The sequence below is a fragment of the Euleptes europaea genome, chromosome 3 (assembly GCF_029931775.1).
Source record: "Euleptes europaea isolate rEulEur1 chromosome 3, rEulEur1.hap1, whole genome shotgun sequence".
Lineage (NCBI taxonomy): Eukaryota > Metazoa > Chordata > Lepidosauria > Squamata > Sphaerodactylidae > Euleptes > Euleptes europaea.
The window spans coordinates 82806283-82831858 of record NC_079314.1 but is presented as its reverse complement, the minus strand read 5'-3'; the positions used below and the strand labels follow the sequence as shown (position 1 = coordinate 82831858).

Genomic DNA, 25576 nt, shown 5'->3' with positions numbered 1-25576 from the left:
ATATTCATTATCCTTTGCCAAAAAGCACCCACATCTCAATGTGCCTTGAACAAGATCTAAGTATATTTTTGTTTTGTACTATTTTGAATTAAATCATTCAATAATGCAAGTAAAAACTAAATGTGAAAGAAAATATCTTTTAATTCATATTATAAGGATAATCACATTGTACTAAAACTTTTTCTAACAATGTAAAGCTTTTGTATACAAACGTTCCTTGTAAAACCCTCCTTTTTGTTTCATATATATCCACCTTTCATCAGTAGTTTACTGTGATCTGTAAGTGAGCATCATACAGTTAAAAATACTGAAATATGCAAAATATGATTACATCAGCTTTGTAGACACAGGCTATAAAAGCAGGTGAAATTCTGGGATCACTATCTAACTTTATATAACTTGATTAATTTGCACTTTAACACAACATTATGGAATATTGAGAGAAAACAAATTTTTCAAATGATAAATGAAGTATGAATATTTGCTTTTACTTTTTTACAGATATATTTGTATGTGGTGCAAAGAAACATTTTTGTTAACATTGATCAAATCTATTTATTATATTTTCCTAAAATCTACTTCCTGGTTATGGTGTTTTCATTTAGCTACAGCAGTGGGGTGGGGTTTGAAATTTGGGTTGGGTTTTCTATATCCAGAGTGCCTTCGCTCCTTGAATGTGCCTACATTCTCAAAGTGCATGTAAAATTACTTCATTTTCAACAGTTCTTTTTCTATGTGGTGCAGTGGAAATATGAAAGGAAACCCAGATTTCTACTGAGAGCACACATCGCAGGTTGCTGAGGGTTCATCTCATTTGCCTAACACAATCTATATCTTGTTTTTCTATCGCAAAGGGGGAATATCTGTGCAGATTTCCTTTCTGGTAAATATAAGGGGCATTATTCTTGGTCTGGGTCAGTGCTTCATTCGTTCTTGAAGTGCAGACACAGTGCTGATGATTACTGAGACAGCTAAGGGTAGATCTATCCCTTGTTGTAGTGTAGATAGCCCTGGTCAAGCTCCCTTGCAAAGCTGTTACCTATTTCAATGGATTAACCACATGGTAAGAGAATCTAAACATACAAATAGCTCACCTCTTATTTGGAGGGTCAGCTCTAACAATAGTAGAAAAGAGCAAGAGTCCAGTAGCACCTTAAAGACTAACAAAAATATTTTCTGGCAGGGTATGAGCTTTCGTGAGCCATAGCTCACTTCTTCAGATACAGCTAGAATGTGAATCCATTTGTCTTTAAGTAGAGGAGAGTGAATTCAGACAAGCATTAGTATGTAAATGTTAACAGTATGTAAATGTGAATAGCAGGCGTCATGGGATTAGGTGTGGTATGCAGAAGAGTCTGTGATGTCCAGGGGAGATGTCTCCTGTGATGTCCAGCTCTAACAAGAATGTTTACCAGAAAGGAAATTTCACAACCAAAGCCGCCTTGAGCCAAGAGGAAATGTAGAGTATAAATGAATGAATAAATATTCCATTGTCTGGTATATCCTGAAGATCAGTGGTCTTCAACCTTTCTAGACCTAGGATCCACTGAGCTAATGTCAGGGGCAGGATGCCAAGACAGAAGGGATAGGAAGCATAACTAAAAATAGCAGAAGGTATAGAGCATTGAGGGACATCAAGTGATTTCACCTCACTGTCCTACTGGTGGTCTTAATATGCATGCCAAGAGAGGCCAGATTGCACCCTTGCTGTTTGCACAGCAGGTCTTTCTGCAAGATGGGGAGGGGGGAGCTCTATAGGGGCTCATGAACCAGCAGAAGAGACTTGCCAGTTTACCTGAGGGTTGACAACCACTGCTCTGGAGACTGGTTTTCTGGACTGATATATAAACATAGAACTAATATGGATTTTATAGCGTGTCTGGGCTATGTGAATACTTTCCAGGTTGGGTTTCCCCTATTTGTGACTTTTGAGTGGTCCATTCACTGGGGTGCTCTCATTGCTGACCATCTCATGGCTAGAGTTACAGCCTTCAGGGCAATGATTATGGAGGTACTTTGAATAAAGACTTGTCCTGGTGCTAGACTAAGAGTCATTTCCTCCTTAGGACCAGTCTTTCTCCTACCTTTACTGCAGATGGTTATAGATTCCGGTTTGCATGACTTAGTAATGGCTTCTTTGCTAATTTTTTGTTGGTTTACAAGCTAGCCCAAGGTTTCTCAGCAAGATGCCCATGGGCACTATGGTACCCACTGAGCATTTCAGGAAGTAGGTGTGGCCATTGTTAGGTTAGGCTTGTTGCTGGCTACCCTTTTTCAAATAAAAGGGTTTTCCACTGAAGCATAAGGACTGGTAAGCACTTAGGCTTTTCTTAGTGGATGTATGGTTCCCTTTCCTCTTCAGGCTTTTCCTTCTTTCCAGGTGTGAGAAGGGAAGGTATTCCATTTGGCTCCACCTCCTGCAGCAGCCATTTTAGGTTTGTTTCTGGCTTCTATGGCAGCCATTTTAGTGGCACTCACCACTGTCTTTCAAAATTCCAAAAGTGCCTACAGGCTCTAAAAAGGTTGGGGACTCCTTGGCTAGGCTGCATTGAACCTTACTGTTCTTGGTCACAGGTGAAAGATCTAACTCATGTTAGACCCAGTCTCACAGCTGTGCCTCACCTTACACTTGGCTACTACTTGCCTCATGAACAAAGAAATACCTTAAATATCTTCAAAATTAGAGGTTCCAGGGAACCTGGGCTGGCTGAAAGACCCCTCTAGTGTGAGACACATCCTCCATACTCCCCACCCCCCGGGCCATCCCTTTCTGCTGCTCACAAAAATCTGGAGGAAACAAGCCATTGGTTTATGGACACTTCAGAATTTGAGAACAATGAGGCTCCTAACCCAACTGTACATGGAGGTTGAGAGGGTGGGGTTGAAAAACCTGGGATATTTTCTCAAGTTCTACATATTCTCCAGGTGTTCAGGTTGTGACAGAGCAGCTGAGGCTATTTTCCATCTGCTTCAGTCCCTGAAGTCTTGGAGCTTCTCCAGGGCAGCCTTGATCTGGGATACCTTGTTGGGGGGAGGGGGGGAGAGAGGTCTCACTGGAAGCCTGCCCTGACATAACTTTGTTAGGCAGCTACAGCACTTGCCCTACCCATTATACTGCTATGTCAGTATAATAACCAATCCTTACATAATTTGTGCTACTACTTTCCCGCCCTGACTTTTTTTTTGCTGTCTTGAGCTTATCTTGGAAACTTGCAATACATGTTAATCAAAATCACAAAAAAACCCCACAATTAGCTGACTAAACCTCAAATACTTTTTATTTGAAATAAAACATCTTACATAAATACTGGATGTATTTACCATTTGCATTTACATTTCTTACAGAATTGTTTAAATTTCACAGGATAGGAATTATTTTTACAGTACAGCTAATCTGTATCGTACCCATGGCAGTAATTTATATATGAAAATCTGAAAGTATGTTCAGATTGTTTTATACAGCTACAAATACAGCTACATGTCTTCATCCATGGATTGTCACAAATACACCATTATTTCGTTTCTTTGAGTGATGCAATACTCTGTAAATATCAAATCAGCCAATCATTGTAAAATACTATATGTGCCCCACAGGAACTCTTGGCCAAATACCAGTTGAATGATTCAGAAGAAGCTGTTTTTAGGTATTTCTAACTATTATTATACAAATTTGTTAAAAGTTCAGTTCTTTACATCGCAATCCTTGCAGTTCAACATGCCTCAGCATCTGTAACTGTTGGGTTTTGGCCCAAGAATGAAAAGTTTAAAACAATAAGGTCTCTTCTTCCTTACATAAATCAATCCTTAGTATGTATATTATTGATGTGGTACAGTTGTTAAGTGGGCGGAGCAGTATTGTACCACCCCATTTCACTTTTAAAGATATTTATCTGAAACCCCAGGTGAACCTTGCAGAACTAATTGTGCTGGACTCAAGATTCAAATGCTTTCTAGTGTGTTTTGTGATTGCTGAGTGGCGCTATATCAAAAACATCACTGTACGTAACTATTGTTTCTTGGTCTATAGAAGGACTATGGAAGAAGTGGCCCAACAAAAGATTTCTTAAAAAGCAAACTACAGTACAGACACCCTGCAATCACCATGCTCTGTGGCTAAAACCCAAATCTGAGGTTTATATAAAAGTTGCATAAGTCAACTGCCAGCACATCCTCTTTCATGGAGTTTGCTTAGTTTGGGTGTGGGCAAGGTTCATCTTTTTTGCTTCTGCCCCCATGAAACAAAATGTGCATCAGGAACTATATAAGTGCCAATCTCTCCATTAACTTTTCAGTTCATTAAAAGAAATATTTTTACTTTTTCACAGTAAAAAGGGGAAAATACCAATACTTTAAAAACGACCTCTTTCCACTAAGTTGTTTGCATTGATGAATAAAAGAGGCATTCACAGGTAGTAAGTAACCATCACACACACACATGTAGACTTCCCAGCTCTGCTAAGTTTTCATTTCCACAGCTGGCAACAGAGACACACACTTAACTGGAGAAATGGCAATAGCAGTAGCCCTATTTGTTCCTGTTATTAGGCGGGTGTATCTTGTGGGTGGCTGCTATTTTATATTCTTGGGTGGGCACATTTTTCAGCAATGTGCATCTACAACTAACTGCTTTCCCTTACAAAAAAAGGACTGTGAGGACAGCTGACTCTACATAGCAGAGTCAGTGGCGCGTTGATTATTTCTTACCAGAGAACTGAGCAGCTGAACAGTTGCCCAAAGAAGTGCATTAAAGAATAAGGTTTAATATCCAATTACATGTTTCATATGCAAGCTGGTTTCTAATTTAATGTGGGGATATTCCTATTTGCATGCAGGTTTCTGTTAAAATTTGATAATTTTTTTGCAGACTCCAGCAGGTACAAAATGATAGTTTAGTGGACAAACAGGAGCACCACCTCTCTCTCTAGAAGAAAGAAATCCTTGTCTGTCTTAGAGCAGCACTTGAAAAAGGCAAGCAAGCCCTTTCTTGCTGATGTTACAGGTGTTACAGAGGAGGGTCATTCCAGGAACCTGTGGCTCCTCCAACACCTACTCCAGTCAATGCGCAGCAGTGAATGTTACGGGAGCCTAGCTCTGCATTATTTCATAGCCTACTGAAAGGAAGTCAGAGAACCTGACCAGTACGGATCTCAAGATGACAGGCCAAGAAAGAAGTGCACGGTAATATCACACATTTCCACATTATAGTTATGATCTCTGTATGGTACTAATTAGCCCTTATCTCACCTGAGTTTTCAACATAAGTGGCCATTGTCTGTTGGAAAGGAAAGGGAAGAAGGGCTCTTTCTGCACTTGGGACAGTGAGATACAGAGAAACCTTCCCATAGGAATATGTGGCACTTATTCCTTCCTCCTCCCTGTCAGCCCTGCCTGCCATAGATGCACTACTGCTGCCCAGCCATGTAGCAGCTTGCCCAGCCAATTACACATGTTCAGATGAGCTTCACTTGCACTGGTTCACTGACCTTTAAGGTACAGGCCATATGTAGCAGAAACATACATTTGTGCTTATGTAGAAATAACTGAGAAGAACTTTAAGGCTCACATTGAACAGTCATAGCTCAGTGAGAATACAGACTACTCAGGCAAACTGCCCTAGAGAGCACCACTCGGTAAATAAAATGAAACAGATTGTTTTACAGGAGGTTTGTAGCTCTAGGACGTTGTTTAAAAAAACCCCACATATATAAAAGTTATACATACTGTCTAAAAATGATGCCAGTTTTGATCAACCCACAAGGCAGATCCGTGTGCAGTAGCAGTTGTTTGTGCAGATGTGGATCGGCATGTATATCTACAGCTGCAATGCAGAGCTTCTCCGGGCCCTCTGAGCTGTCGTAGATGAATCTTTTGCTACGCCTTGGGTTGCGTTCCCCCTCCCCATCTGGAATCACTAACTGTTGTGTGCAACTAGTTAGGCTAGAAGTGGATTGGTGCCAATAATTTGACTTCTTGCTTGAACTAAAGTAGCAGTTTTCAAAATGCCTTCTATCATAGTTATGGATCATTCAGCTCTTCCCATCTGCATGTTTTCTTTTCATCAGCCAAAGCTCTTATATTCAGGAGCTGACTCCGTGCTTCTTCCAGTCCTTGTTCTTTCTCCAATTTATTCAGTATCTATGGGAACAAAGAAATGTGTGCTTGAAGAAAGTAGCACATTCTTTCAGTCCTGAAAACACCAGGAAAAGGATCTGGCTCAGCAAACCATTCCTTCTAACACCAGGCTATTTCTGCATCTCTAAAAGAGAAATCCTTCTCAATCACAGAATGAACTACACTTCTGCAGAAGACAGAAACCTCAATTAAAATCCTCCAATGTTTTGATAAAACGAAGTCCAAACATGTATAGTACATGCTATTATGACTGAAGCCAATGGCTTCCAGAGTTAACAGATACAGGAGAAAAATGACGTGTGTGGATGATGCCCCTTTGCTGGTGTATCGAGCACTAGGAAGAAATGTTTACCTGTCAAAAGGCTCCAATCACATCAATCACATTCTCGCGGATACTGAATTACATGATGGGAGATGCTACAGACTGCACCTCAAGTGCTTAATCTGCAGGGCCTTTCCACCACTACAAGCACAGTACAAAACAAATATCCGGCCATGCAAATTTTGTCTACCTAGGCTAACCAGAGACAGACAGAACAGAGATTCTTACTTCATCAAAGTATCTTGCTATGTATTTGTTAATTTCAGTCAATGCCTCCGCCTCTTTAAATTCATTTTCATGTTTCTGGAGGGAAAAAAGGGGAAGAATCTTGAATATCTTATTTCTGAATTGTAGTTATTATTTGTATTTTAGATTAATAATTAATATGCAAGGAGAAGGAAAATGGAAAGTATTCTGAGTTTAACAATTTTTAGAATGTACTGTTGTTTTTATTATGTTTTATTTTGTAAGCTGCCTTGGGCAGCTTCCAGAGCTCTCAGCTGCGTCTGGAGAGTCAGCGCTTGGTTCTGGTCTCGCAGCAAGGCTACTTCTTCCCTGGTACCGAGGGCTGGCTACCCGGGGCGTGGATGGTTGAGGGGTCGTTCCAGCGGTCGATCGTAAACCATTCCCGGCCCCGCTCCTCTCCCTCTCCGTACATGGCAGTGAGCGGTCCTCGGTAAAAACAGCCACGTTCTGGGTCCGTCGCTGGCCCACGGTCGACCCTCCTGAGCGTGCCGTCGGTTCTGGTCCTGCATCGTAGCTCGGCATGCGTCGGCAAGGAGGTCCACGCCGGCCCCCTGGGGAAATCGGCGAACTTGGACGGGCGTCGTCCCGGAGTTGCTCTCCCCGGTTCCCTCCATCGAGGGGAGTTGCTTCCTGCCAGTAACTCTGGCAGAGATCCTCATCCACGAGGAACGGATTAGTGGATCGAGCGGACATCCTATTCTAAATCTAATCTAGTACAAAAATAATAATAATAAAAAAGTGATTCTAGCCTACTGTCAGACCTCAGCACCTCGTCACATTTCTTGCTTAGGGAACTTCACTCCAGACGTAGTCACGAGTTTAAAGTTTTATTAAGAAAGCCAGCGAGTTCAGCAAGTCATAGAAACTTAAGGCTAGAATACAGACAAGGGGAAATACTGGTACATTTATAGGGTATATACAATGGGGTTGATTATGTTCAGGGTACAATACAAAAGAACGAGGAGCGGCAGAGTTGTCTTGATAGTTCAGATACAGGGAGACAATACAGAAGTAAACTGCTGGTAACTACTTAAGAAAACGCATACAAGAATTTAACGCATGCAATAGCTAGACGATCTCCAGGGCTCCTAGGCATTGTTCTGCGGGACCTGGTATCATACTAGCGATTACTCGGGCGGGTCTCCATTGTGGTGCAGATGCCGGGGGGGGGGGGGAAGGGCAGAGGCAGAAAGCCTTAGCTGACAAGAGGCGGCACAGAAATGCAGTAAATAAATAAATACTAATAAATAATCATTAGAATCAGAGTTGGGAGGGGCCATACACGCCATCTAGTCCAACCCCCTGCTCAATGCAGGATCAACCTAAAGCATCCCTGACAAGTGATTGTCCAGCCTCTGCTTAAAGACTGCCAGTGAGGGGAAGCTCACCACCTCCCTAGGTAGCAGGGCGGTACTGCCAGTTGCACATACTAGGTGCCACTGAGATGTGTCTTACTAAAGCCACTACTGGAGCTGTGTACACAGAATGCCGTAAGGCAGACTACGAAACCTAGAGACTTCATTTCAACCATATCAAAACTAATTTTCAGTAGAAATAGTTGAATGATACCTTTGATTCCTGAGTTAAAAATTCTTCTAGCTCTGAAGCAGACAATGAAGGCAACTCCCTTATTGCTTTATAGAATGCTTTAACCTCCTCTTTATACAGTGGAATATCCTTAGCATAAAGAAGTTTATTTGTTGGTGCTTCCTTTAAAAAAAAAGACAAGAACTTGACAAATGGTTATAGCTTTGCAGCAAAAAATAACAAATAACAATCATATACATTTTAATGAGCATTTTAATTGAACTGTACTTCATAAAAGACCACACTTCTGATTTATTTGTTCGTCGTTGACCACTGCTCTTTTTAAAAAAAAATTGCAGCAGCTATGAAGTTGCTTGAAAGGCTTCAAAATAAAAATGAACCTGCGCATTGCTTCACTGCTTTGCTGCATCTCCCAGCTGACACAGCATGTGCTATGCCCAGCTTTCCAGGGCCTTGATAACCATCTTCTGTTTGCCGTTTGTCAGGGACTTCGGAAACAGAGGCATGGGGTTAATTGCCTGTCAAGATGTGGCTGCTGGGCTCAGAAGTTGCTGGGTGGGTCAGAGGTTGTGCAGCACAACTTTCCGGCAGCCCCCAAAATGAAGGGTCAGGCCAAAGGGTTGCTTGTTACTAAGTGGGTGTGGCTGGGCTTGCACTTGCTGAATGCCATGGAGCAGTTTCTCAGGACCAATTTCTACACTGCAGCCTCTTACAGAACATGCCATGTGGAATACCATATGCAAACCTGAGGTTTCTTTGAAGCTTCAACCACAGCCACTTGCCCTTTAAATTGTAACTCTGAATTTTAAACACATTACATTTTAAAACATGCCTCATCATTAGCACAAGCAACTGCAGTGGAAACTTCAAATTAACCTCCACCTTCTCAAAACCTTTCTACCCCCTTCTGCATCCTGGTCTTGTGGACTAGCCTAAAGTGTCTGGTGGAGCACCAGAAATCTGTAGACCACAGCTTAGAGCTACCTATGCAGTTTTATCTTATTTTCAATGTGCGTTAAAGACAGGAAACAAGAACAGACCTCAATCAGGTTGCCCATACATTGCTGCAAATGTCTCCACACACCTGAATGCCAATCACATGGCTGGTGCTCTCAGTTTTGATAATACTGGCCACCTTTTGTGCGACAGAGGAAAGAGGGAATGTGCTCAGTTCCCTGCACCCCCACTGTACCAAACAGATGACTGCCAACCAACAATTAGGTGACCCAATTCAACAAGGGTCATTTTATACACAACCACAAGTGCTAGATGTGGGCTGTTTGTAAAATCCATCCATACCCTTTTGTGTACATGGGCCTGATCCAACAAGGGTCTCTCCACAGGGAAACTGGTTCTGGGTACAGATGGTCCTTGTTGGGTAAGGCTGTATGTTTTCACCGAAATTAGATATTCAGATTACTTGAGGATGATCCAGAGTAAAACCACAGACTTCAACTGGAGAACTACTGCAGAGCCAGCAGTTTGGAAGAGGTAGATATGAGTCAGTAGCACCTTAGAGACCAATAAGACTTTTGGGGTATGAGTTTTCAAGAGTCAAAGCTTCCTTTGTTAGAGCTTTGACTCCCAAAAGCTTAATCCCCCAAAATCTTGTTGGTCTCTAAAGTGCTACTGGACTCAAATCCACCTCTTCTACTGCAAACCAACAACAGTACCCCCTAAAACTAGTTTGGAAGACACAACCCAAGGAAAATAATCTTATGAAAGTGAAATATTACCTTCCCTAGTTGCTGCTCTGACAGAGAAAAGGCATCCATGAATGCTTGAGCAATGACTGATAAACAACCATCAATATGTGGAGTTTTCTTAATGTCAAAGACAAACTGGGGATTCTTCAATATGTTCACCCAGAAGCGAAGAGGAAGACTACTCAGAGAGAAAGGAAACACCTATAGGTTAGTCTACAGATAGTATTGCTGGAATTTTGGGGTGGTTTGAAAGCAATACCATTACACAGCACTGAGAAAAAGAAAAATGAAGAGAAACTTTTAAAACCCTTTTACTTCAATGCCTAACTCTGCAGTGAATGGAAGTATTTGAGTGTCCCAATCAATTATCTCAGGTTCAGCATCCAGAATATTACCATTTGAGAGCCAATTAATCCACAGGTTATCTTTGTTCTGAGAGATCTAGTTTTAAACTATCATGAAATTAGCAAAATTAGTCAATTAATCAATTATATTTGAATGGGTTTGTATAGGAATAAATATAATGGGTTGGGTCCAACCATGTTTTCCACTGATTAAAAAGGAAGGATGGACGGCTTCTCTCTGTTATAATTAATAAGGAAGGGAAACTCTACAGAGGAGGCTTAGAGCAGATTCAGTTCTGCTTTTATTATCAATACAAACTACAGTCACATTGTTAACTGGTGAGAGCCAGTGTGGTATAATGGTTAGAGTTTCAAACTAGGATCTGGGACATCCTGGTTTGAATCCCCACTCTGCCATGGGAACTTGTTGGGTGACCTTGGGCCAGGCACACACTCTCAGCCTAACCTATCTCTCAGGGCTGCTGTGAGGGTAAAATGGTGGCGAGCAGAACCCCAATTATGGAGAAAGGAGGGGTATAATGAAATAAATAAATACGTTATTTTGAGAGGAGAATGATATAAGTCCCGTTGAGTCCCAAAAAAACAAAGATCTCCAAAGCAGTTTGAATAAGTAGTAATTAAAACAATTCCCTTAATAATAAAACAGCAAAGTAATAAAGTCACTGGAAAAGACAGTCATGCTAGGAAAAGTTGAGAGCAGCAGGAAAGAGGAAGACCCAACAACAGATGGATTGACTCAATAAAGGAAGCCACAGCCTTCAATTTGCAAGATCTGTGCAAGGCTGTCAAAGATAGGACATTTTGGAAGACTTTCATTCATAGGGCCGCCATGAGTCGGTAGCGATTTGATGGCACTTAACACACACACACAATAAAGCACAACAAATTAAAATAACATAACCTGCAGCGTAAGTATTTATCAGTTTTGTCAAACTAAAAACCTCCCATAAGATCAGACGACCAAACAGGGAGAAGAAAACTGCAAAATAAACCAATATCTATAATCAGCTAAGTGCTAGAACACTATAATCGATAACACATGAATTTCATGCATGTTTACCTTGACACAAGTCACACATTGGACTGCAGTATTAGCTACTTATTTGAAGAGTGTCAGCTTGTAAGACTGCACTAACAAAGGTATTCAGTTTCCCAGTTTAGAGAGCTATTTCAAACTAATAATTCTATAAATAGAGTAATATATTGTACTTAGACTAATATCTGCCTTGGAGATCATACTGGGTGGAAAGGAAGCCTAGAAACAAACAATATAAAATATACTTTATTTTAGATGCTAGCATGGGAGTTATGCTATATAAATATACCTGTTGGTTTTCCATATATGAACCACATCAGGATCTGTAATTTTTTTATTTTCAGCCTGAGCATCCAAAAAATCAAAAAAATATTTTATAGCAATTGGGGCTTTATTGTTGGGCAAAGTCCAAATGCTCCTAAAGAGCTTTTCAACAACTGAGTGAATTGTAACCTAAGAAGAAAAAAATAGCTTTTATTATTTGTTCATAGACAGATTTCTTGAGATGTAGACATTTATTTATTTATTTGTCTATCCCGCCCTCCCCCAGCCAAGACCGAGCTCAGGGCAACTTACATCATTAAAACAACACAACAATATGAAAACACCATAACATACAATAAATCTTAAAAATTTAAAACCAATTTCCAATTATTAATCAATTAAAGAATTAACAAACGGTGCTCATCCCTAGAGCATAGGGCTACAGTGGGCCTGGTAAGACAGTCAGGGGCCCAACTTAAAGTTGATAACAGCATGTTGAGGGGATAGGGAGGCCAGGTCTGATGCCACACCGTTGCTGCCCTCAACTATAGATCTGGTGGAATATCTGATTACAGGCCCTGTGGAATTCCTTCAGATCTCTCAAGACCCTGGTCTAGGGTTGCCAGCCTCCAGGTACTAGCTAGAGATCTCCTGCTATTACAACTTATCTCCAGCCGGTAGAGATCAGTTCACCTGGAGAAAATGGCTGCTTTGGCAATTAGGCTCTATGGCATTGAAATCCCTCCCCTCTCTAAACCCCACCCTCCTCAGGCTCCACCCCAAAATCTCCCGCCAGTAGTGGAGAGGGACCTGGCAACCCTACCCTGGTCTCACTGGAGAGGGAATTCCACCAGGCCGGGGCCAAAGCCGAAAAAGCCCTGGCCCTAGTTGAGGACTGCTGGACACTCTTTGGGCCGGGGACCACCCACCGCCCCCATAATCAGCCCGATCGATCACAGGTCATTTGCACAACAAGAGTATATTGCAAACACCCAAAGCTGAAAAAGGTACAGCATTGAAAGACACCTGCCCACAAATCCAGCATTCAGGGCTTCATACAACATCACATACTACAAAATGTACTTTGTTATTTCCTGAATTACCTATACCACAACATTCTAATAATCTTTGATATTGCCACATTCCCACCTAACATGAATAAAGCATGCCTGCATTTTTTACATCTACAACAATAATCATACGATTTGCAAAATCAAGTTTCCATGCAAAACTGGAACTTCAAAAGATAGGCATCTATTTGTGTGCCTACTAGTTAATTGAAATGAGTGAGGGATCTCACTCCCATTGGAGTTGTAGGGGCATATGGGAAGTCTCACAGCACATTCCTGAGCCTGTGGCGGACGGGGACGGGGTGGAGGAGGCGCCGCCACACCAATTCCACACTGGTTTCCCAGCCACCAAAAATATTTTTAAAGCTTTTAAAAGGCTTTTAAAATTTTAAATGGGGCTTTTCGTCCCATCGAGAAGAGTGAGGCTGCGCCAGCAGAAAAGCTGGCACAGCCTTGCTCTTCTCCCCACCAGCGTACCCAGGACGAAAAGGAAGAGAAAGCTGCCTATAGGCAGCTCCTTTTCCCAGGATGCCCTTGGGATGCCCCTGGGGATGCTGGAACGCCCTCTGGAACGCCGGCGCAGGCCTTTACACTGTTGGGATGCCGGCAGAAGGCCCCGCCAGCGTCCTGGGGCGGTGCTGCCATGGGAGCAACTGCAGACCGGCGTCCAGCCCTCCCCGCTGGTGTTGGGGCCACTTACAGTTGTGTAAGTAGCCCAGACACCAGCGTGGAGGACCCCAACGCCAGCGCAGTGCCTTCCTGAGGACTTTCGTCCTCAGAGGTCAGGAAGGCTCTGCCATTCTAACAAGGATTAATTTTGTAGGTGAAGATGGCCACAATCTATTGGATGGCTCTGGGTGCTTAAGTCATATCAGTTTTCAATTGAATCATACTGTAACTGTGTGCTGGGTTGCAGCCTCTGTCTGTGAAGCTTCCTCTCTATTTTCTTTGGTCTAGTCTGAAATAAATCCTAAGAGTTACCTTGGTAGATAGGAGTTTGGTGAGATACATTTCCTTCACTTTAAACTTTTGTTTTCCTTTATGTTTTACACTGTGTGCATCTTTGGCAGCTTCAGAATTTGGTAATATCTGTAAGAAAGGTTTACATGGATGCTGATGAAACAACGGGGGTTAAACAAATGAGTTAAGTTAAATATAATTAAGCACAGATGACTTACCAGATGGCAATAGTCTTCAGAGAAGTATTCCATATCTGAGCAACACGTCAAAGGAGGAAAAAAGATTTAAATGAAGTATGCATAGTAAAGGAGTAAAGACTGTTAACTGGGCAGGAGGCTATATTCAACAATTTTCCTATTCAAATTACCTGGATTTAGTATTCACTTTCCACCAATCTAGGTGTCTACAGAAACAAACCAAGAGATCAATCACTAATAACACTGGTTGTTCTCCATTGGTTCGCTAGTACAACTGACATGTTATAGGGATGGCAGATAATAGATATCCAAAGAAATTAGCATGACTTACAAAAGCTCATATAGAAATAAATGTTATTATTCTTTAAGGTGCCACTGGACTTCTGTTTTCTTCTTGAGAAACCACATAGGTATTACCTTGCTCTGTGTCTATTAGATACAGCAGTTACATATAATAGAAAACAGAGCTTTCATGTTTACAGACAATACAGTTCTGAATAGCAGAAAATGCAAACAAACAACTATGAGCTAAATTTTGTATACAGCATTACAACTACAAACATATAACAGTTTTCATTATGTTTAATACCTGGTAAGAGACTTGTCCTCTTAAAGACCTTAATAGTGGCTCCATCTAAAATCTGAAAGTGAAATGGAATTGTTTGTAAAAATATAAACACTTCTGTAAAACGTGCAAAGTACTTACGTTTCACATACCTTGTTTCTTTGTTATTAAACAAGAAAAAATATGTGCTGTGCTCAGAAGTCACTTAAACAGAAACTAAAATCTAGCTGACCACTGCTGAAAGAGAGTGCATTATGGTCTACAATATGGTCTATATTGTTGTTTGTCTTCTTGGATTCAAAGGCACATAGAATTGGTCTCATTTTTTTTCAGCCTGTTGCAACCAGCCTCACCACCAGGGCCAGTTGTATACGGAGGTCACCTATGGCAGTAGATTCTGGGGAGCAGCAAACTCCCATCTCACCCACCACCATATGGCTTATCCCATCAATAGCAACCTGTTGCTGCCGTGCCTACCAGCCCCCTCCAACCAGAAGTCAGAGGAAACAACCCTTCTTGTTCACAAAATCTCTTTAAAAACAGCCCCGCAAGCACATATGCCAGTTCCTCAACTCTCAAAGATTTCTTCTTGTGAGTGTGCAGCCTTCTTTTAATGGTTGCTTGTTACCAGGGCAACCAAAATGGTGGCTGAACTTCACAAAGTAATCTCATGATAGCTCAGAAATACATGTGGCTTGTTACACTGTTTTTAAAGAGGGCTGAGGAAGTGAACAAGAAGGATAATCTCCTCTGGTGGAGATGAAAGCAGCAATGACCATCTCAGGCAGTAAACATCTTTCTTGAGCCATCAGGCATACCACAGAGCCTGCCTGAATCCAAGACTTCCTCAGGGCTGATTCACAGATCGCATTTTTTAAAAGATATACATATAAGGTTTTTTTAAGTTTACATTTAATAGTGGAATGTACGAATAAGACAAATCTGTTTGGAAATCTTCATACTGTTTCTGAGAGCCAGGATTTGCTATAGTTTCCAGTCGAGGACATCAGGAAGAATCCCACAGTACTATTATTCTGCAAAATGTGCAAAACATAAATGTTCAGGAGGGCATTCTTGTAATGGGATTGATCTGTAGTGGAACAGAACCCTCCAAAAGGGCACCTTCATGGGGAGTGTGGATACTGCACTGCCTTTGTAGTCCCTGCATTGCTTGCATGATGCTGGCATGGGCAGTCGGCATGGGCACATTGTCATTTAATTTTGTACTCCTAGTCCTAGTGTCTTTGACCTGAATAGTCCAGGCTATCCTGATCTTGTCAGATCTCAGAAGCTAAGTAGGGTCGACCCGGGCAAGTATTTGGATGGGACATCCCCAAGGAAGTCCAGGGTCACTATTCAGAGGCAGGCAATGGCAAACCACCTATGTTAGTCTCTTGCCTTAAAAACCCTATGGGGTTGCCATAAGTTGACTGCACTTTCCACCACCACCAGTCTTAGTACATTGGTGTTGGCATTCCATTTTGCTTTCCTAGTTCTAATGCATTGTTGATTTGCATTGTTGACTGTATGTATTACACTGTATGCTCACATAGTTGCTTGCATTGTCAATCAGTTTTGTACTTCTAGTCCTATAGCATTGTTCATTCAATGTCCTATACTGTATGATTACATTTTCTCCCTCCCTCTGTAGTCTGTGATCTGCCTTGAGTCTCAGTGAGAAAGGCAGGCTATAAATAAGCTAAATAGATAAATAAATACTTTCTACCGCAAATCTACCATTTGCTGCCATGCTGACAGATCGCTAGAATGAGACTCTTAATGTGATGCGGCAGCAAGAGGGAGATCAGATGGTGGAAACAGAAAGACAGAATAAGAAGACTGAAGGGTGGGGGAGAGAACACTAGGGATAGAGCTACAAAATAATGTGGGGTTGAAAAAGATAGAAAGAGAGGGAGAAACAGATGGGGGTGCAGAGAAATCTGTGACAGTGCAAATAAGGCAAAACACGATAGGGTGCAAATAGAAAAAGGAGGTTAACAGAAACTGGGCTAAAAGGAAACACTGAATTAAAAGTGTCACAAAAATGCTGCTTTACAGCTGATGAGGCAGCTGGCCATCTGGGATTAATAGCCTCTAATTAAAATGTAAAGTGACCCTTCAAAGTGATTTAAACTCTAACCGTGCCATAATTCCTTTCTTTCCTCCCAATTTTAACCTTTCTTTAGAGGACATTACTCATTCCCCAGTACTATTTTGTATATCCATCAAATATTAACATAAGAACATAAGAAAGGACCTGCTGGATCAGACCAAGGCCCATCAAGTCCAGCAGTCTGTTCACACAGTGGCCAACCAGGTGCCTCTAGGAAGCCACTAACAAGACGAGTGCAGCAGCACCATCCTGCCTGTGTTCCACCGCACCCAAAATAATAGGCATGCTCCTCTGATACTAGAGAGAATAGGTATGCAGCATGACTAATATCCATTCTAACTAACAGCCATGAATACCCCTCTCCTCCATGAATATGTCCACTCCCCTCTTAAAGCCCTCCAAGCTGGCAGCCATCACCACATCCTGGGGCAGGGAGTTCCACAATTTAACTATGCGTTGTGTGAAAAAATACTTCCTTTTATCTGTTTTGAATCTCTCACCCTCCAGCTTTAGCAGATGACCCCGTGTTCTAGTATTATGGGAGAGGGAGAAAAACCTCTCCCTGTCCACTCTCTCCAAACCATGCATAATTTTATAGACCTCTATCATGTCTCCCCTCAGCCGCCTTCTTTCCAAGCTAAACAGCCCTAAGCGTCTTAACTGCTCCCCATAGGACAGTTGCTCTAGTCCCCTAATCATTTTGGTTGCTCTTTTCTGCACCTTCTCAAGCTCTGTAATATTCTTTTTTAGGTGTGGTGACCAGAACTGTACACAGAACTGTACAGAACTATTGTTCGCATCTTGGAAAATTGTCCCCCACCCCCAGCAATGGATATGCCACATTATTCAGGAGATTATCTTTTCTACTAAATTTTTCATTTGGGATGAGGACAGAGAAACAGGGATGGTTAAAAAGAATCAAGAGAAGTAAATGATTATAAAACTTGCTTCACTTTCAAATTTCCAATGTAATGGAAGTTATTGTCGAAGGCTTTCACGGTCAGAGTTCATAGGTTCTTGTAGGCTATCCGGGCTGTGTGACCGTGGTCTTGGTATTTTCTTTCCTGACAAAATAGTTGGTAGTCAGATTGCACAGAGAAGCCATTGAAATTCATAAACATCAGCACAACTTTAACAGAAAAGAAGAGAGTTTAAGAATGAATAAGGCTTGGCTTCCTGTCCTGAAAACCTCCAGACTAACAAAGACTACAGTCCACAATAGCCATGCGGATTAGCTTTGGATTCCACATGTTAACAGATCACTTCAGGATACAATGGTTCCACATTAACATACCACACCCTCATTAGCACATTATCTTGATACTTACAGGACAATGATTAGCACATTACCTTTAATACTTTGCAGGACAATGACTCAGCTCAAACCCAACCCCCTTCTGACTATATATTACTCTTCCTACACACTTGACACTGAGAGACACTGTCCTTCAGTGTTACTCCTCTGAAGACGCCTGCCACAGCTGCTGGCGAAACGTCAGGAAAGAAAATGCCAAGACCACGGTCCCATAGCCCGGATAGCCTACAAGAACTAATGGAAGTTACTTTTACACACACCTCTAGTTTCCTAGAAATGTTCTTTCTCATCTCCTTCTATCTACATTTGTTTTGCTGTTAAAAGTACAAATATTCTCCTGATCCTGGTGAGTCAGGCTACTGCTGTTAAAGAATGATTTAAAAGTAATCCTGTTGAACACCACATGTGTTTTGAAAGTACAAGCATCCTTTGCTCTTTAATTACTGAAATGACAGCCCGAGGATAGGATATCTGCCAAAACAACACAGAAATTTCTTTTAGAGCCTGGCAACCAGCCCAGACAGAAACCAGTTTGTTCACTGATCCACTTTGTAGAAATGTTTTTCTTTTGCCAAAAGAATGTTGCCATTATAGAGTGTTCCTGGGAGAGGAAGACACAACATATTGTTATGACGGCTGGCTGACTGTTCCTTTGCTAGGCTAATGTTGTCAAGAGAAATGGTCACTTCAGTATCAATCAACCTGACACTTTAAACATCATCATTTAGCCATGTCATGAATTTAAAGCAATAGCCTGGACTTCCGGTGCTGACGCTGGGCTGATTGCCACGTCCTCCCAGGGGCTCCTGGGGAGAATCCAAGTTTGCGTGTAATTTGGGGTGTTTTACCGCACCCTAATCCAGCCCTTGCAAGTGGGCTGAGAAGCAGGAATTCCCTGCAGCCATATATGCGGTTTGATCTCCTGAATACTCCGAGGAAGCTTTATTAAGTCCCCCGGAGTTTCAGACGTTTGATCCCGTGGGCACGAAGGGATTGAAATCGCCAGCGCGCAACTTCGGCTTTAGAATCTACCCTCCAGCACCTTATAAACATCATAAGGACTACATCAAGATTAAAACCTCACCTCCAGACGCCCAAGTGAGTAGATAAGAATCCTTCGCTTTTCACTGGCGTTATCGAATAACAGGGGGTTGAAGAAAACATTCCTGGTAACTGTTTCCCTCCCTTAATTGAACTGGATGATTTTGCTGCATGAGATCCATCAGACAAAGCAGCAGGAGCCTTATCAAACTGATCAACTTAAACTAAAACAACAAGCTTGAATGATTGACGTAAGATCTGCCAATCCGACGCGTTCTTAAAGGAAGGGGAGGGAGAAACCTTTGAGAATTTGCTTGGAGTAAAAAAGGTCCTCCAGCCACGTTTTACAACAAAGAGGATTTCTTGACCGGAAGACTCTGTGCTTCATTCAATATCCCTCTCTATTGTTCTACAAGCAAATCAACAGGAAGAAGGTCATAGGACCGGAAATTCGTCTTACTCATCTTACACCAAAACCATTCCTGAAGGTAACAACCGTAGAGAAGAGACGATAGAAAGTCCGCGATGAGGCAACTCCTGGAATACTTCCTGATTCTGCCGATCTAGAGCGTCTGGTAAAACTCGTTGGTATTTTCAACTTTAAAAAGTTATTTTAAGCTTAAATACTCACTTCTTCAACCCGAAAAAGATATTAAGCTGGTCAATGAAATATTCTCTATCAACTACATGTAATGGACTCCTGCTAGATGACCATCAATTTTTTAACTAAGTTACATATGTAAATGTCTGGAACCTCTCCCTGATTTGGCTAAATTCATAGCCCTGCCCTTATGAAATTAAAGGAAACTTTACAGAATTTAACCATGGGAAAAAAAGTACAGGACATGCTTGCTAAACATTCTGAGGCGACAATTAAACAAGTAAAACAGATATCAACACAGATGGCTCAATTGATTTCAATGATGATGACTCTTGACCAATCATCACAGGTATGTAATCAGAAGTTGGATCTGGTTACAGAAGACATAAAAGTCATGAAAATTCAAATGATGGCCACAAATACAGACATACAAGTAATGGATTCTTCTGTCCAAAAAGTCATGGAAGAATACAAGGATACAAAGAAGAAGACAGAAGTCCAAGAAGGTAACCAGCTGGTGACAAAGAGATCAGACATACAAGAAATGGACTTTTCATCTAAAAAAGTCATGGAAGGACGTGTGGATATAAGGAAGAAGAGAGCAGGTCAAGGAACACAGATTGAAGCCATGATGGAAATGAAGCCCAGAAAGAATTATTTTTGGATACACAGCCTGCCTGAGGAAATGAGAGAGACTAAAGAAATCCTGTTCCCATACCTGACTGACTTATTTCAGTTGCAGAAGGAAGTATTAGACCATGGTTAAAGGACTGATTTAAATATGATTGCTGGATTGGAAGGCTTTGACAGTGTGGATGGGTGGCATGGCTATTAACGATGTAGTGGAATTAAGATTTAGACATCATTTTGGGATTATGTAAACAAGTCCTCCTTATATAGACTATCAATTGATATAAAAGTATACTGGAATATGTGATTATTACTTTAAGGGAAATGTTGGAATGTACTAAGGATATTGGTTTTTTCTCCTTTTTTTTTAATAAGGGGTGGACTTGTGATATGGATTTGGGATATGATTTACACTGAAATAAGATCGATTAAACAGGAAATATCCCTAAAATATTGGAGAGGATGTTGTTTAGTATGATTAAATTTATGTTATACTGGCTGCAATCTTATGCAGCCAAATGGAAAGGGACAAAGGTTTCAGAATAAAGGGATTAAATCATTTAAATGTTAGAACTGGTGGAGTTGGAGAAACTAGGGAAAAGGGCAGAATTGAAGGAATCATTGTGATAATGTATAAGATCTGGGAAAAATGGAAGGTTACTTTTTACTCTGATCCAGAATGTAAAATTTTATATAACATGAAACTTTAGAATGAGATTAATACTAGGATCAGAATATGTTAACGAAGGATAATAACACTTCATTAAGAGGTAGATGGAGGTGATGGGGAAGTCGATTTATTTTTTATGTTTAATGGTAATCAAGACAACAATTAATGTAATTGTGATTGTGATATTATTTTTACATTGTTGTTAAAATTATGAAGAATTTATAGCTTAAAAAAACCAATAAAAATTTATTTAAAAAAAATGAATTTAAAGCAATAGCCTGTTTCCTGGCTTGTCATCCAAGTGTTAAAAAGTAGCATGGAGAGAGTTCCATATCAAATGTTTACTACTCTTCTGCTGTTCCAAAACTAAGATGAAAAGCTTGAGATTGCACCTTTGAATTTCAAAGCATACTCTCAGCAATGTCAGATGGGAGGCAGAAATCTTGCTCCTCTTCGAGAATAATCTTTTGGATCATGTTCTTGATTGGCTTATACTGGTCAGAAGGGGTCAGTGGTCCAGTTTCCTATAAAGTTAGCCTATAACCACCTGACACAAGTTTCCATGCATGGCCCAGTAATAACATCACGACCAGCAATAGGCCAGGGACCATCTTGCTACATCTCTAGCCTGATGCTGTTACTTATGCTGTCTTGAAGATTTTGTAACCTGTTTGCCTTCTCCTATGTGTATACTAGGAAGCTAGATTCGTTGTTTTATCACAGCTTGCTCATTCTTTGCCTACATTTAAGCCTGAACCTTTTCTTTAATCTTTTCAATAAAGCCTTTTGCTTTTACAAGGGTGTTCTACTGCGTGTGTGATAGATCCAAAATAGATTTATACCAGAGTCCAAATCTTGGGAACAAGTCTTGGGAACAGGGGAATCAAATCATCCTTGCAAAGCCATGGTGGGTCAGAAACCCCCATCTTTGACAAATGCTCCAGAATGATTGGCTTTTATTTTGCCAAAGAAATTAATGAAAGGAGTTAGTCTTCTGACAGGCAGAAACTTCATAGACAGACACCTCATCAGCGCTTGGATATGGTGATGCTCCCTTCACGGACAGAATGGGGATGTATTTTTGTGTGAAGCAGCAGTTCGTAATTCAGAAGAGACACAAAGGTAAATTATGTGGGACAATTGAATTTCATGAGTGGAACTCAGATGTGTAATTTGGACCTTAGAAGCAGCTATCAGGAGGGGAGACATGGATTGAGGTATGGCAGTGGCGGTTAACTATTCCCCCCCCCCCCAATGCCATTTCGTCAAACAACAATAGCACATGATTCCCATTCCTCAAGCCTATTCTAAGAAGTTGGGGGGCAGGCACAATATCTGTACCAGCCTTTTCCCTGCTGGGGGAAATTTGCTATTCATTTCCCTGCAATTCTCCAACTAATATCTAATTTAGAAAGTTATTCTGAAGAATACATAAATCTAGAGAAGTTGGATTTTTTAAAAAAATGGGGCAATACTTGCAGGTCAAGGGAGAACAATACCATGCAATAAAAAAGCTCTGTTATATCCCATTATATTGAGTATACTAGCTTTGCATACAGTTTCATTTTTTTTGCTGATGCCCAGATAAGTTTTTATTATAATGTATATATATTAACAATCATTACTATTCCTGTTTCAAGACACAGAAATATAGCTTGGCTGAGTGACTCCCTGCAGATGGATCTCAAACAAATCCCTTTATTAAGAGATGCCTTCTCCTGACTTCTTTCAACTTATACCAAATTCTTTCGCATGTGGGATTTTTCTTATAAATAAAATCTTCAATATTCTTGGTAATTTTGTTCTTACCTCATAATGGCCTATGGTGTTCAACTTGGTAATTCCATTTTCCAGAATTACAGAGGAAGCATCTACGTCTAGAAGTTCTTTTACTTGTGTATCTGACTGAAGGGCTGCCAAAAAAAAAAAAAAGTTACAAGACAAACCTGCTCCATGCCTAGCAAAGAAAGCAAAGAGAGCAGTGTAGTGTAATCGTATTACACTAACAGTGTAATCCTATGCAGAGTTATTGCAGCTTAAGCCTATTGTGGGATTCAGTGTATCCTAAATTGCAGCTTATCCCAAAAGACCAATCTTGGTCTTTTGCCTGTTGAATAGAATTCCCAAAATACTATAAATTGTTAGAATGTATCTACAGAGAGAAACAGTACAATTCAAAACAGAGCTATGTCCTTCAAAATCCACTGAAGTTACTGAAGGGTATAACTGCTTAGATTGCACAGAGAGCAAACTTCATGAGTTGCCTGAAATAATCTTCTATTCCATTGCCATGAAATCACTTTACCACCAATTTCTGTGCCACATCAAGACTTTATAAACAGCTCCATTGCCAGATCTGATGATGGGGCTGTTTCCAAGTTGCTGTAAGTATAGTTCCAGGCATGAGCTGGGGCATCATTTGTACCTGGGCAGGGGAGAGGGAAGCAGGATGACTTTGGGCAATTGGCCCCAGCTGTCAGCCAGTCAGATCTCAAGCAGCTGCCTGAAGCCCACCCCAGAGACCATCCAATGGGGAGCCATGCAGGGCTCAACAAGCAAGTGGGGGGGGGGAGAGAGGCCCCCACTTGTATATTGTAACAGCCATTGGCCAAATCTGAAGATACTTAAATCCAGTGATTGGAGCTATGAACAAGCAAGACAGATCTTTATACAAACATGAAAAATGCTCCAGGTTTACAGAAAAATCTGAAATCTAAAATAAATACATTGTGCGGGGAGGTTAAAAAACCCCAAAATGATAAAAGGAGCACTCATAGCTTAAAGAGCAGAAGCCCTCAGTGTGTGGTGTTAGGCAACCACAGCGTTCTAGGCTTGGTTACTGTCAGTAAAAGGTAAGGGCAGGGTGCTTTCCGAGGCTGTTTTGGCCTTTGAGGGAGAACTCATTGGGCCAGGCCTGGCAGCAACTACCAAGCCACCTGCTACTACTTGACCTGTATGACTCATCTAGTCTTGGCTGCTTGCTACTGTTCAACAGCAGCCACCCCATGAAAGCCAGTGTGGTGTAGTAGAGCTTCACACTAGGGTCTGGGAGACCCAGGTTTAAATCATCAGTCTGCCATGGAAGCTCACTGGGTTGTTATGAGGATAAAAAGGAGAAGAGGAGAATGAAGAAAAAGAAGAGTTGCTTTTTATATGCTAAGTTTTTTTAAAACTTAAGGAAGAATCAAACCGGCTTCCCTTCCCCTCCCCACAACAGACACACTGTGAGGTAGGTGGGGCTGAGAGAGCTCTAAGAGAGCTGTGACTAGCCCAAGGTCACCCAGCTGGCTTCATGTGTAAGAGTGGGGAAACCAATCTGGTTCACCAGATTAGCCTCCACCGCTCATGCAGAGGAGAGGGGAATCAACCCTGGTTCTCCAGATTAGAGTCCACCACTCCAAACCACCGCTCTTAACCACTACACCATGCTGGCTTTCTGATATAAGGTGCTTTGATCCCCAATGTGGAGAAAGGTGTAATATGAATGAAGAAAATAAATAGTAAATATAGCTGAAGATGGGAAGCAGATAAAAAGTAGGTTGGTGAATTGCTGAGATGGAGAGAATGAGGCAGGGAAAGGAGAGAGGCTGCGGGGATTGCTAGGAGGAGGGGAAAGGAAATAATGTGGGGAGGGGGATAAAGGGGAAAGTTATGTGCCCCCCAAGTCCCTGAGGGTTCCCTATCATGCAAGTGGGCCTGGCCCAGCAGCTGGTACCACACAACTGGGTTAGGGTTTTCCTGGGGGAAGGCTGTATGATGCTGTGTGGCAACCCTAAGAAAAACAAAAACAAATAAAGGAGTAATGTCTTATTCATTTTACACTAACAGTGCAAATCCTATGCAGAATTATTTCAGTCCAAGCCCACTGAAATCAGGTTTTTCCAGAGTTCTTCCAGTCTAAGTCCAAGTAAAGTAAATTACTTGAATGCAACAAAACTAGCTTTAGTATATCTGTATATCTGATTAGGGATGTGCACTATTTTTTTTTCAAATTTGGGTTTAATATACCTGAAAATATTCAGAAAATCTGAAAAAGCCAAATCCCAATACCAATATGGGTTTTTTCCTGGGTTTTTTTGAATACCCAGAATTTTCAGTTCTATTAAAACCTATGGGAAATTATTGCAAGGCTCTGGGGGACTGTTTTTTAAGGTAGAGGCACCAAATTTGCAGCATAGCTGCAGGTTACTCTCTTTACAAGAAACCCAAAGTTTGGTAAAGATTGGATCAGGGGGTCCAATTTTATGGGCCCTCAAAGAGGGTGCCCCATCCATTTTCCACTGTTTTCAAAATGGATCTTGACCCATTCTTTACAAAACTTTGGGGTTCTTCTAAGGAGAGTCACCAGCAGACATTTTTAATTTTTAAAATTAAGCTTGGCTCTTTGTCCCAAATGGGGAGTCTTTGCAGGGCTAAGAGTTCATATGCAACCATGGTTGGCATTCCATGCCTGAGCTTCCATTTCATTCACTATCTCCTCTCCCTCCCTCCTCCTTCCTTTTCACTGCTTCCTGTTACATCTAAACTGATAAATGATGCCTGTTCTCCACAATTCCAAGCACAGTCTGAAGGCACAAACTATAGTTTTATAGTTTGGCTGTAATGACAAATTGCAGTTTGTGTTAAACAGGATCTAACAAATGGAATCACAGCACCCAAAGAAAGGAAGGAGTGGGAGGGGTAAGAGAAGGCATATGAGCTAAAGGCTTAGTCATATGCATCAAACTATATTTAGCATAAGATGTGAACTAACCCTAAACAGGAAACTGTGACAAACACATGCACACACTCATAA

The 25576-nt window shown here is 41.2% G+C and overlaps 1 protein-coding gene across 1 annotated transcript in view; it reads right to left on the bottom strand.

The window, feature by feature from the left end:
- Positions 1–6015: 6015 nt before the first annotated feature.
- Positions 6016–25576, bottom strand: part of PLXNC1 (plexin C1) — a 67562-nt gene continuing 48001 nt past the window's right edge. Inside the window, exons 23-31 of the mRNA XM_056846525.1 lie at positions 22591–22694; positions 14436–14487; positions 13868–13902; positions 13671–13778; positions 11645–11808; positions 9985–10132; positions 8270–8410; positions 6683–6757; positions 6016–6135 (exon numbers count right to left, since the gene is read on the bottom strand). Coding sequence (XP_056702503.1) covers positions 6016–6135; positions 6683–6757; positions 8270–8410; positions 9985–10132; positions 11645–11808; positions 13671–13778; positions 13868–13902; positions 14436–14487; positions 22591–22694 — 947 coding nt within the window. The remainder of the gene's footprint in view (positions 6136–6682; positions 6758–8269; positions 8411–9984; positions 10133–11644; positions 11809–13670; positions 13779–13867; positions 13903–14435; positions 14488–22590; positions 22695–25576) is intronic.